Source organism: Lolium perenne, chromosome 4 (genome assembly GCF_019359855.2).
Source record: "Lolium perenne isolate Kyuss_39 chromosome 4, Kyuss_2.0, whole genome shotgun sequence".
Classification (NCBI taxonomy): domain Eukaryota; kingdom Viridiplantae; phylum Streptophyta; class Magnoliopsida; order Poales; family Poaceae; genus Lolium; species Lolium perenne.
In genome coordinates, this window is record NC_067247.2 from 140,661,279 (window position 1) to 140,674,223 (window position 12,945).

The 12,945-nt window shown below is 45.4% G+C and overlaps 1 protein-coding gene across 2 annotated transcripts; it reads right to left on the minus strand.

Annotated features, from left to right (window-relative positions):
- Positions 1 to 1,877: 1,877 nt before the first annotated feature.
- Positions 1,878 to 4,218, minus strand: LOC127294052 (cysteine-rich receptor-like protein kinase 6). Of its 2 annotated transcripts, none has more exons than XM_051323801.2 (7): positions 3,971 to 4,218; positions 3,646 to 3,814; positions 3,277 to 3,538; positions 2,779 to 3,001; positions 2,532 to 2,679; positions 2,228 to 2,425; positions 1,878 to 2,052 (listed from the first exon to the last, which is right to left on the minus strand). In XM_051323801.2, the coding sequence occupies exons 2-6, from the start codon at positions 3,772 to 3,774 to the stop codon at positions 2,240 to 2,242; spliced, it is 948 nt and encodes a 315-aa protein (XP_051179761.2). In that variant the 5' UTR covers positions 3,775 to 3,814; positions 3,971 to 4,218; the 3' UTR covers positions 1,878 to 2,052; positions 2,228 to 2,239. The 2 variants fall into 2 exon arrangements, with proteins under 2 accessions (XP_051179761.2, XP_051179760.2); XM_051323800.2 differs by having other exon boundaries at positions 3,646 to 3,776; positions 3,971 to 4,217.
- Positions 4,219 to 12,945: the final 8,727 nt, after the last annotated feature.

Below are 12,945 nucleotides of genomic sequence, written 5' to 3' on the forward strand. Positions count from 1 at the left end.
CAATAAAACCACATCCTTAATGCATATAAATTACAACAAAAATACAACATGGCATACTTATACTCCCTCCGTTCCTACATATAAGGCTTATAGTTTTTTGAGAAAAGGCTCCAAAATCCTTTATTTCGTATATTGCATTGGACAACCTGTGTGGATATTTTTTGGGGAAATTGCTTGTGTTTCCTTATCTACTCCTCTATTTTATCATGTCAATTGTCCAAGATTAATCCCGTCAAAAACCTTGCATATTTTTTTTCTACACGTGTGTTTTTTAATTTCCGTGCCAAAAATTATACATCTTATATTTAGAAACGGAGGGAGTAATAGTAAATGACAGATCAATTAGTAGTCATCTAGTTGGGATGATCAACAAGGCCGACAAGAATATTTCATTAAAGGGACCACTTCCTAAACGAAGTGTTCTTCTTTAGTCAAAAAAAGAACATCTAAGAAATTCCATTTTCTTAGTAACTTTTAAACTTGATGATGCTTGCACAGTAGAAAGTGTGTTTTCTCAACAATATTATTATGAGTAAGTCCCATGGTTATAATTAAGGGGTAGTTAGGAGGATGGTTGTATCTCCATCCCACCAGAGTTGAAACGCTAGGTTTAACATTTGTGTCTCATAAAGACGAAATATTCTTTTTCCTGGAGTACTATTTTCACATTACGATACTACTATCTCCTCTATCTCTTCATTTATTATTATACCACATTAAAAAAAATTAACATGATGTGCATGATACTACTTATGATACTGACCATACCTACCAATAACCAACATAGATTAGACATTTTTTCCAACACATGTGCATGGGGAAACTTTGACATTATTATTATTTTCCTTCCAAATACAAACGTTCCGCCAGGGAGGGATTTCAAGGAAGGGGCATGCTCCCATCATGAGACGAGGATGTGGTGCATGATAGGAGAGAAGAGAGAATGGGAGATAAGCTCCCCCATTGGGAATGACACGCAATCGTGCAGTTTCATCCAGAGAGACTACAACGGTATAATAAAGGGATATTCACTTTGGCTTATAGAAGCATTTGCTCCCGTTATGTGAATCTACATTTCGAAGTGTCAGCAAATTCTAAACTAAAAAAATTCTTGTACAACTACACATTTTATGCCCGTACACAAGTTTTAAAAAGAACTAAAAAAAGTTGTGGCTCCTGTAAAAAAAGACAAATTTTGATGCTATAACACGACTACGTATAGGACATTTTTTTAATCTTTTTTGTACACGCCACATAAAATGTTCTTTCTCCACGAAAATTTGTGCACTAACATAGAATGTCACGATGTACATAAAAAAATCAGAATTTTTTGACATTTTTTTAATTATTTTGTATAATGGGAGCATTTGCTGCTATGAACCAAAACGCTACCTCCATAAATAAATAAAGTGCTATTATATTTTTCATTTAGATAAAGAGGCCAGAAGATAAGGAATAATTTCTCCTAAAAATCAAAAGATAAACAAAGGCACCATACATTGGGGGACAGAAAGTCCAAACTAATGTTAGAAATTTTTGGTACCCGTATCCTTTTTCTTGGAGTGCCAGGGTACGAACGGTAATCCTTCCTTAAATAACAGGTCGAACTCCTAATGGTATAGACCACAGTTCCCGCTTCCATTTAAAGACGGCCATTGTCAACTTGATTTTGGATTGACATCACGGCTAGAAAGAGGTAAACATTTCTCATGTCTATGGAGTATGAGAAGTAGTTATCAGAAAGCTTATCTTAGTCAGGCATGGCTAACTTAAGCATGCCGTAAATTAAATGGATATGTTTGCTAGGAACCAAACAAACTCTCATCTAGCCAGGAAAAATAAAATGTTACTTTGAACAATTGTACTGAGTACTGACATTGAAGAAACAACAACATTGTATTTGAGCCGTACGAAATACAATTTTACCACATTACATCATAGCGAATAAATTTCAGAAATAAAGTCATTGTAGTAGTAACAGAGCATGCTCTTCCTTCTACCGCATCCACTCCTAAAAAGACCCAGGTTTAATGCTCCCTGTAGACTGCAGATCTGAAATTTCATATATATAGGGTATGTTAGCACCAGTTGAAAGGTAGCATAAACTAAGTAGTTATGAAAATTAATAACAGTGATACATTGGAGAGAATAACAGTTTTCCTCTTGCATTCTAATAAAGCTAAATCATCACAACAGAGAGACACCGTGTGACCAGATAATTTCATACCGCGTAGCACATTCAGCTTGTACTTGAACATAGTCCGTTGAGCCTGTCAAGAATATTTTCTATGGTAGGTCTCTTCTGCCGATCGATCTCCACACACTCTAGTCCAATTTCGATGCACCTTTTTACTTGCTGGAGGCAATCCCCATCAGAACGTGAGAACTGGAACACTATGTGCTCTGGTGTCCAATTTTCACGTACCTACATGCAGAATCAGAAATGTGATCCTTCGAGATAATATTAACCAATTGTAATATAAGCATCTACAAATATCAGTCGTCAAATAGTTAAGTAATAATTCTCTTACACTTTTTATAAATTGCACCGCAGACGGTTCGTTGCTGGGACAATTCTTCTGTCCTGTGGTGGTCTCCAAGATTAATAGACCTAAGCTATATATGTCTGAACTTTTGGAGATTTCACCTCTGTATAGATACTCCGGAGCTATGTATCCACTGACAATAAGAGTTCAGTGAGTATTACTGGATAGATTAAAATGCAGTTCACTTGATTATTAAGGAACAAAATGCTATGGCGGTTGGTGTTTGGCTTACTATGATCCCACAACATTTTGTGTGTTCATCCGTGTCTGTTCTTGGCCGAAGAGCCTCGAGAGACCAAAATCCGCAATCTTCGGTACCATCTTGTCATCCAGCAATATACTCTCAGGTTTAAGGTCCATATGGACAACATTAATGCTATGCACGAAGGCTAGACCATCGCAGATCCCCTTAATTATTTTGAAGCGTGTGTCCCAATCCATTTTAATGTCTACTTCTGAAAAGGTGAAACATTGAATTATGTAAGTACACTGAGATAATGACTTCCAGTAGTACTATTTTCTCAGGATGCCAATATGACCAAATGTGTTGAGAGACGGTAAAATTCAGTCAAATAACAACCTCTCCTTTTGATAATACGGAATGGTACGGATGTTTCTTATAGTTGTCTAGCGTTGAAAAGTTACAGCGGTGTCCAAACGCAAATATATGGTGTAAACATTTTAAGAATCTTAAATTATGTTTGTAAAACAATTGGATAGAAATACATACCAAAAAGATTCTTTTGAAGGCTTCCCTGAGATAAATACTCGTAGCAGAGTAAACTTTCAACAATATCTGCCACAATATATCTTCCATTGTTCAGCACCACTTTCTTTTGGCCTTCATGGCAGAATCCAACCATCTTCACTACATTTTTATGGTGGAGAGCCATAATATTTGTAACCTCGTTGGAAAAGACTTTGTCGCGTCCAAGTGGCGAGTTCTCTACGAGTTTCTTTACGGTAATCTTTTGGCCATCTGGCATAATCCCCTGTTCAACCGCACAGATACTTTCTCAGAAACATGTTTTCAGCAAATACTGGCATCTGTTTCACAAACTTCGAACAAGGGCAGACGGTGTACAGGCATCAAACATACCAGATAAACTGTTCCGAATGCTCCTACACCTAGAATACGGTCCTCTGAGAACTGGTCGGTGCTAGTCTTCAGAAAGTCCAGCGGCAGTTCCTTCGGTAATGTGCTCAGAACGGACGGCTTGTTGGCCATTTCTGATGGTTTAAGAAGATTTGGTGAGAGCTTCTACAGGCTACAGATTACAAAAATTTATCTTATACTAGAGCAAAGACAGATCTAAATGCACAAGGCTAAGCATACAAGGATCTTTTGGAAAGCAAGTCATTAGCATGGTTGCTGGAAGCAAGGACATCTGAAAACAATCAGCTTCCAAATTAAAAGCACTAACCAGCTGGAGAAGATGGAACGCTTGCGGGATCCTGTAGCAGTTGTGGAGAGCAGAGCGATTGAACGAATCGGGGATGAGCTACTGAGAGGAATGGTTTCCTTGCTAGCCGCAGCTGGGTGGGATGTATATAGAGCAACCCAGTTAGATCTGGATATAGGTCGTGGTCTCGTGGAGACCAGAATGAGTTGACTTCACTCTACCCAATAGGGATGCTCGCCGAACCTTTTCTGTAGAAAAAAAAACATAATGTGCCCGCTGGAAATATACTCCGTGTCTGCATCACCACTGCTTTAAATATTTCACACACTGCCTTTCCTGGATGGCGAGTCCGCGTGAACGAGAGATATTTTCCAAGTTAGCGCGTCTCCATTATTATTACGCGGTCCTAGGGGAAAAAACTGTCGTGGAATACAATATTATCTATACCTAATAATAAAGAAGCTAACGTTTCCTTGGTTTGGTCCGTCAAATGCGCTTTCGTCCTTCCACTGATACGCCTTCGTCCGTCATAGTACCGGCTCGAGAAAGATCCTGCTGAAGCCACGAAGGAAACTAAATCTATTTTTATACGGTTCATGTTGGAGTCCATTAAGGATACGATCTTATGTTTTGGGCGACCCGTATGGAAAGAGCTGTCCTAAAGGCGCACGTATAGCAACCAACGTCCGTCCGCCGCACGTCTACCCTCGATCGCTTCTATAAAAGCCGCACGTTGCCGCGCTGAAAGTCGAGCCGCACAAACACACGCCTAAAACATCGTCTCGCGTCGTTGTCGTCGCCCAAAACCTCCCGGCTTGTTTCCTTGCCGCTGAAGCTGAATTTTCAGTAGAGACAGCAGTTTATTTGAGGTTCATGAGGGCGACATGCGCAAGGAGGTGCGGACGTCAGGACCTGCCAGTGTCGCGACGTGCACGAGAAGCTCGATGGCATGGACGTCGCACCGCTACATATGTCGACTCGTCGATAGATCGAGACGATCGATACCATCTCCTTCTATCCCCAAAACAGCACAATTGAAACTTGCCATCATTTATCTTATGGTCCAACGCCATGGCGTGCAAGGAGGGCTGCATGGACCAACGCCGAGATCCAGGACCGGCCCTCACCAATAACTACCTAGACGTCCTGACGGAGATCAATGGAAGCTGCAGCTTGAAGCCGACGCCGAGTTTTCGAGTAAAACAGACGGGACGAGGATTCAAAAGTATTCCGGCAGGGTCAGATCGTATACATGACAATGGTTACCACGTAATGACGCAACGCCTCGCCACCGCACACGCCTTTCATAGGAGCCGCTGCTGACATGTGGCTCGTGACGGAAACTCTACTCGCAGTGTTCCGCAGAATGGAAGCGCAGCCGCGGGAGCTGGGGGACTTGCGTCGTGTGCCCGACTGCCTGGCGTGGTGGGCCGTGCCGGGATCGGGAGCAGGATGAGTAACAATCTGTCAAGTGTCAATGCCTGACCGTCCATGTCCTGATTCGGCTTATATTCATAGGCTTCCGAATAAGGCCACCATGCCCCTAGAGCCATGAGCTGAGAGCCTGAAAGATTTCAGAGAGGAGTTGATCTGGGGGATTTGTGTTGTTCTCGGATTTGTGTTGTTGCCGCTGCTCTGTTTTCAGTGTTAGAGATGAATTATAGAGATTTGATAGGATTGAGAGAGATGGTTTGGTAGGGTTCTAAGGGATCGAGAAAAGCTTGGACAAAGGCCGAGCTCTGCCTAATTGTAAGAGTTCCCGGGATGGATGAACATAAAGAGAAACAAGTTGCGTATGTTGTTATGTAGTGTGATACTAATGTGAGCTTATATTCAGCAGCTTCCGAATACGATGGATTTATTTGTATTCTCCCTGTGTGTTAATTAATGATTTGGTAGGAAATACGCAAATATAATTTGGGGAGTACATACATTAGGAATGAATGTGAAAATCATCATAAGGAAATACATGGGCTTCTCCCAGGTGATGGGGTCAGAGCACGCAGGGGATCCGGTCCGGGTTGGGCAGGGTTCTCCCCGGCGGTGGCAGGGAACGCAGGTGCTGATCTGCCGCGGAGGGCGGGGCCTCCACGAGAGTAGTGCGGGGGCTTGCAAGGAAAGTTTTCTGAAGCTAGCACGGGTGCGCAGGAATCTTCCTGTGGAGATTCTAGCATCGGCGGCTGGTCGAAAGCTAGGCAAGAAATACCTGTAGGCATCAGCTTCACTATGTGGAACCAATGGCAAAGCTTTTCACCGGCGAGCCAGCTTAGAGCATCCCCAGCCGTTGGGGCTCCCCAGGCCGAAATCCGGCGTTATTTAGCGCCGGATGGATGTATTTTGTGGCCTGGGGAGGCCAATTTTCCCAGCCGCGAGCCCATGGTCGCGCACCCACCGCGTGCATAGCGACGGTGCAGTCACCGGGAAGGGAAATCGTCGGAGTGCCCTCGACGCATTGAACCGTCGCGAAGTGGTCTGGAGAGCCCAAACGACTCGTCGGGAACGGTCGAAGTGGCCTCGATGCGAGAACCGCCGTAATGGAGCACGAACTCCGCGGAAGAGCAACCGCCGCTCTCTTCATCGAGAGACCTACATATACGGTTTCCGACGGCCGACGCCATTCATCTGTTCTCTCCTCACCATCCTCCGTCAACCATGAGCGATCTCTCTTGGCCATCGGACACCGACAGCGAGGGGAAGCCGCCTGGATGGCGCCATTGGTGGGATAAAGCTGCATCATCCAGCAGCGACGATCTCCCCCCCCGCCGGCCAGCGAGGACGAATGGGATGACGACGAGGAGGAGGACGAGTGGGATGACGACGAGGAGGAGGACGAAGAGGCCGAGGAGCAGGCCGAGGAAGAGGCCGAGGAAGAGGAGGAGCAGCAGGAGGAGGAGGACGAAGAGGCTGAGGACGCTGACGAGGAGGAGCACTCAACTTCCTCCGACGAGGAGGTGACGAGCCGGACGCGTCGCCGCCACGACGATGAGGCGGGGCCATGTAGGAAGAAGAAGTAGTTTAAGTTTGTTTTAAAGTTTTTATATGTAATTTTTATGTTTATTCGAATTATATTCGAAATATATATAATCTGTCTATGTTGCACCACTTGAGAGTTCAAATCTTTCGTTCGACGAGGGTATTGCCGTAGATCGGGAAGACGAGGGTATTGCCGTACAAACCCAGGCCATTGTCGCCGACAAGTTGGGGCCACCAGCCGTTTCGCGGGCTTTTGTTTCGTCCGGAGTCCCCGAAAGCTCCCCGGGGGGCCAGGGATGGCGTGGGATCGCCGGATGAATTTAGGCCCATATCCGGATGAAAACGAGGAACCGGGGGCGCGACCGGGCCGAATTACGCCGTCCGGATGGAAAAAAACGTCGTTCGGGGGCCTCGTCGGGGAGACGAGTGGAGATGCTCTTACCAAGGCGTGGTCGAGTAGCATCCATCCAGCGCAGGTACATTTTTCCTCTATTGGCATGCACTAGGCCTCCCCGTATTAATCCCAGTATGGCATCGCGTGCCGTGAGCTGCCAGCTGAACCACAACAGTAGCGATGCTGGCTATGGCTGAACACCATCAAAAATTATGACAAAGAGAAGAAGAGCCAAACACATATGGTTTTGTGGAGCTTTTGAGTAATTATTTTCGGCTATGGCTGAACACCATCAAAAATTATGACAAAGAGAAGAAGAGCCAAACACATATAGTTTTGTGGAGCTTTTGAGTAATTGTTTTCTCTCGATGCAACGCACGGGCATTTTTGCTAGTTAAAACTGAAGTGCAGATGAAATAGCCGTTGAGATTGAGTGCCAAAACCAAGTCCGACTAAACGGTCAAGGCAGAACAGAGAAGATTTACCTCCTGAGCATCGTGCTTGCACCTTGCTTTGGATTAGGACAGAAGACACAGTTACCAACGATCTCTACCACAAAACTCTTATCTACTCAAATCACCGTGCATTGTCTCAGAGGACACTTTTGCAGCTGCCCCGATTAACCGCTTGTGTAACATATGTACCCCTTTGTAAGATGCTCTCTAGTGCTAAGCTGGCTGCAGATGGCACAAGTACATGTCATTGCCAATAAACGACCAAGACTTGAAACCAAGCGGTCCTTAATCTATAATAATGGCCACCATGCTCACAATCAAAAACTTCCCCCTTGCCTCTTCTACCTTTTGTTCTTGACAGCCCACTCGTCTCTTATACCTTTTTTTTTATCTTGACAGCCCACTTGGACACTTGTCCTTTTTTAAATGAAAATGCCACGTCATAATATATGGAAATTGTTTCATGGCCTGTTTGGATCTGTGTGTGTGGGGGTTGTGTGTGTGTGTGGGGGGGGGGGGGGGGGGGGGGGGGTTTTTTGGTTGCCGTTGATGTGAAATTCGGCCTCGATATTGACCACCTGGTCTAGAAGGCAGAACTAATGCGGAGCTAAATAGTTCAAGATTTTATGGTATTCAGGTGTTTACCCATCTGTCTTGGTTTCCACCATGCTTGACAGAAACCCCTCGACACAATTAACCACCACACTCTTTCTCCTCACAATTTCTAGCTAAGAGCATCTCCACTCGTCCCCCCAAAGGCCGGGCCTTTGGGGAGAGCCGGCGCCAAAAATCGCGCCCACCCACGACCCCCAAATTAGTTTTTCAGTCGGCGCATCCCAACTCTTCATCCGGCGCTCCTAGGCCGAACCCAATAGAAAGGGTGGCTAGTGGATGTTATTCAAGAGAACCTTAATGCCGTGCACATTTAACCTGAACTTTTTGATTAAGGTAAAAGCCTCCTCAAACGTTTCCACTTCAAGCAAAACATCTCTAATAGCATCCTGATAGCAATCAAAGTGGATCCATCTAGGGTCATGGATGTTGTGACCACTTGAACAATGAGCTTCCTTCTGTGCTCATTTACAGGACCAGGAAATGGCTTCCACAAATCATCATCCGCCCTAACCGCCTACAATTGGAAAAATAAGTCCGCGTTATTTGAGTAGAATGTTGAACGTGTATTGTACATATAACATCATACTGGACATCCCTTGGGTACAAGGTAGTACCTAGCCTGTAGGTTGTACGAAGGAACATTTCCAGGATTCACCAAAGTAGCCAAGACACAGGAAGTCTCAGTATTATATATTCAGTATTAAAGTGAAATATAGGGTAATAATGTTGTTGAAGGTTCTTACCTGGTCAACCTGCAATTCTGTTGAAATATTTGATTTGCAAGAAAAGGATGAATTGGCGGGAAATGTGTTCAGTATTGCAGATGAAGCAGTAGAGCATTCTCCAAGCATACAGATAACTTGACTGGTAGTTGGTCTTTTATTTGGGTCAGTTTGCACACAATTCAGCCATATTTTTATGCATTGTTTCACTTGTTGGAGTCTACAAGTTTCTAGTAACGGGAATTTTGATGCTATTCGAGACATTTCTGACCAATTAGCACGTATCTACACCGTTGAAACAAAGAGCTGGAATTAGATTATGGAGACATAAATCTGACCAATTACCACATATCTGCACAAGCGAAAAGAAGTGTATGTAATAGTTTTACAGGCTTCCTTAACAAAAATGAAGCGATAGGCTGATAAGTCAGTACGAACAGGGTGGTTTTCCATTCCAGTGACAATCTCGAAGATTAAAATATCCAAACTATACATATCTGACTTGACTGATATGTCACCCGTATGATAGTATTTGGAGCAATGTATCCTCTGCATAAAAATCACACATGACTTTTAACATTGATGCATCAAAGACTAGGTAAAATACACAAAACAGTTGCAGTGCATAGAAACGAAACCAAACAAATGCATGCTTTCCTAAAGAAGAAACTATGGAAGTACATGAGCGTACATTGATCCAACAACATTCATGGTGCAAATTTTTGTTTGTTCTTCACCAAATAGCCTTGAAAAACCGAAGTCTACTATTTTTGGCAACATTTTTTCATCCAATAGTATGTTGCTAGGCTTCAAATTCAGGTGAATAATAGGAGTGCTTCCCCAATCCTCATGCAGGTAATATAAACCACTACAGATCCCTTCAATTATTCCAAAACAGTGGCGCCAGCGAAGTTCACAAGATTCTCCTGAATAAATAAATAAGTTGTCTTACTCTTTGTTTGCAAACATTGGATAAGTCAGTTCCAATAATTTAGTTTCACTGAAAAAGGAAAAATAGGCAAAGCTGAATTTTGTGTTTGCATTTTATCAAAGGACCAGATAGAAACTTTGTTAGGCTTCCCTTAGGCAGATACTCATAACAAAGCAATTTCTCTTCCATCGCAGCACAGTATTTCCCTTCTCATGTCTTCCATCACAGTACCCTAGTAGTTCGGCAATATTTTTGTGCTTGAGCTTCATAAGAACGTTAACCTCAGCCTCAAACTGTTCATCATGTGTTCCCGTCATTGCGTTAAGCATTTTCACTGCTATCACATTCCCAAACGGAAGCACTCCCTGTTTATATGCTCTTCTTAAATTGTGTACTAGTTTTAATTTAAGACATGTATTTAAAATTCATAAAATATAATGATCAGAGCTTAATCGAAGTTATCACCTTATAAACGACAGAGAAACCACCTCTACCAAGTTCTTGTTCGGCAGAGAAATTGCTGGTAATGTCCTAATCTGAAGTGGCAGTTTACCTTGCATCGCTCTTGGAAGTTGCAACCCAATATGTAGCTACTTGAATTATTCAGTGGAAGTTCCATTATCCATATGAAATTGCAGAAAAGATCACGAAATATATACACTTAACATATGCACGACAGGAACAAGATTTAAGCAACAATGATGAATGAACTGTAAGTCTGTAACTGACCTGAATGAACAGGATCGTTGACAAGAGAGGTGGCGTACCTACAAGAATGTGTCTTCGGTACTTCAGCTCTGTGCTCCATATAGATCTGCCTCACTTGGCTTTGGCTTAGACTTGGGGCCACTTGTTCAGTTATTCATCTAATAAGATTCATAACTCGCAAGTTGTCTTATGTTTTTGCCTCGGTTTCAGAAGAAGCACAAGACTAAGAGGGCGAATGGTCAGATCCACGCTGTACGAGATACACATTTTATGAATCTGAAATTCCAATCAAGCTATAATATGGAAAAGGAGACAATCTTGATAAACCTGTATCATTTATCAATATGAAATATCACTCGATCTAAACTGTGGAAAAAGTGGTGCAAGTCAGCACACACGGGCAGAGGCTTCTTAGTTTTCGATAAAAATGGTAAACAAAAATGTGGATGCGCTTCATCCTGCTATAAAATCTTAAAATACCAAATTCTACTGACATACCGGAACACACAAGTAGCCTGAAAAGTTTACACATGTGGACCTAATATGCATTCAACAGGAGGAGTACACGATGACAGATCGAGGCGCCGTGAGCTAACTCACAGTGCCCAGCCATACGATGTGTGGTCGGAGAACTTGTAGCACCTGGAAGCCCCTTTGACCATCCGCAGGCCCCCCGTGCTAGGATCATCAAGCCTCGCTTCCACGGCGGTGATGACGGCGACGTTGCAGGAACCGCCAAAATCCTCCTCCTGATCATGGGTCGTGTCGTAGAACCTCGTTACACAGAACCTGCCGCCGCCGAGACAGGTAAGGTAAGAGCGGGCGAGACGCCACCCGTCGCCGGCGCCGTACGCATCGAGATCGATATCGGGCCACTCATCGTCCACCGTGCCCGTGTACCCGTCGACGTCGCACCACACGTCGCGGTGCGCCGGCGGCTGAGGGGCCCTGGCGCCGGCGACCAGCTCGGCGGAGCACAGCCTGCTCGGCCTCTTGGTGGTGAACCCGAAGTAGAGGCCGTAGTCGGGCACGTACTGCGCCCGGCCGTCGAACGGCAGCGTCCAGTCGCCTTCCTTGCGCCATGTGGCCGTGCCGGCGTGGAAGGTGTAGGTGCCCTTCAGGGTCGATAGCCATATGGTGTCGCCGTCCCCGGCGGCGTAGCTGCGTATGATATTCCCAATGCCGCACGGCGTGCCGTCGAAGAAGGGCGGCGAGGGGAGCAGGTCCCAGACCCAGTCCTGGAGCGCGCCGTCGTCGAAACGCAGGGACTCGAAGCACGGCTCGCCGTGACCGAGGGGAACCACGTCGGCGAGGTAGAGCCTGCCTCGTACCGCCGCCCAGGCAGGCTGGATGAACTTTCCGTGCCTTAGATCGGGCCCCGCTCGGAAGGCATTCGTCGAGGTGTCGTACATGACCGTGTGCCGGTTCTTGCTCACGCCGACGATCCTGCTGCCCAGGAGGAAGAACTCCATGTGATTCTCCTTTTTGGCGAATTCGAACGAGGCGGCCTGGCGAGGTGGCCGAGTGGCTCGCATCTTGGTGCGGCTGCTGGCGGCGGCACTGGCCGCAAAGAGGGGCTGGACATCTATGTTCCGCAGGGAGTAGTAGCCACCAGCCCCGGATTTGAGGTCGTCCACGATTAGGTGGACAAATCTTCGAATCTTGGGGGAACACATCTTCATTGGGATCCTTGTGTTTCTGAAATTCACTTCCAATCCGATCGGCTTAACACTGCAACATGACGGATGAAATCTCCAACTAGTCGCCGCCGACGAGGAGGGTTAAGTACCGCTGGTGCTCAGACGCCGGGTCGGGCAGCACGGCACGGGCCTGTCGTGCTTCAGGCGGTGTCGGGCTCGGACCAGTTGGCCCGGCCACTACATACTGAGACTTGGGCTGGTGCTGAGACTTGGGCCGGATCGGTACTCCAGGCATGGGACTCGAGTTGCTCGCATCACGGCGGTCGCATCGGCAGCAAAGAGGGATTGGACATGGATGTTTCACACGGAGTAGTAACCACCATTTACCGGCTTGGAGGCAATCCAGTATCTAAAGGTATAAACGGCACAATTTCACCAAGTCTCCCGGTAAATCTGAATTGATTGACCATACGATTTTACCTCGGCGAATTTGGGCCGTCCGTTTTTTTACAGCGCCGATATAAAAGGGGTTCCCACCGAGGAAACCCTAGCCGCACT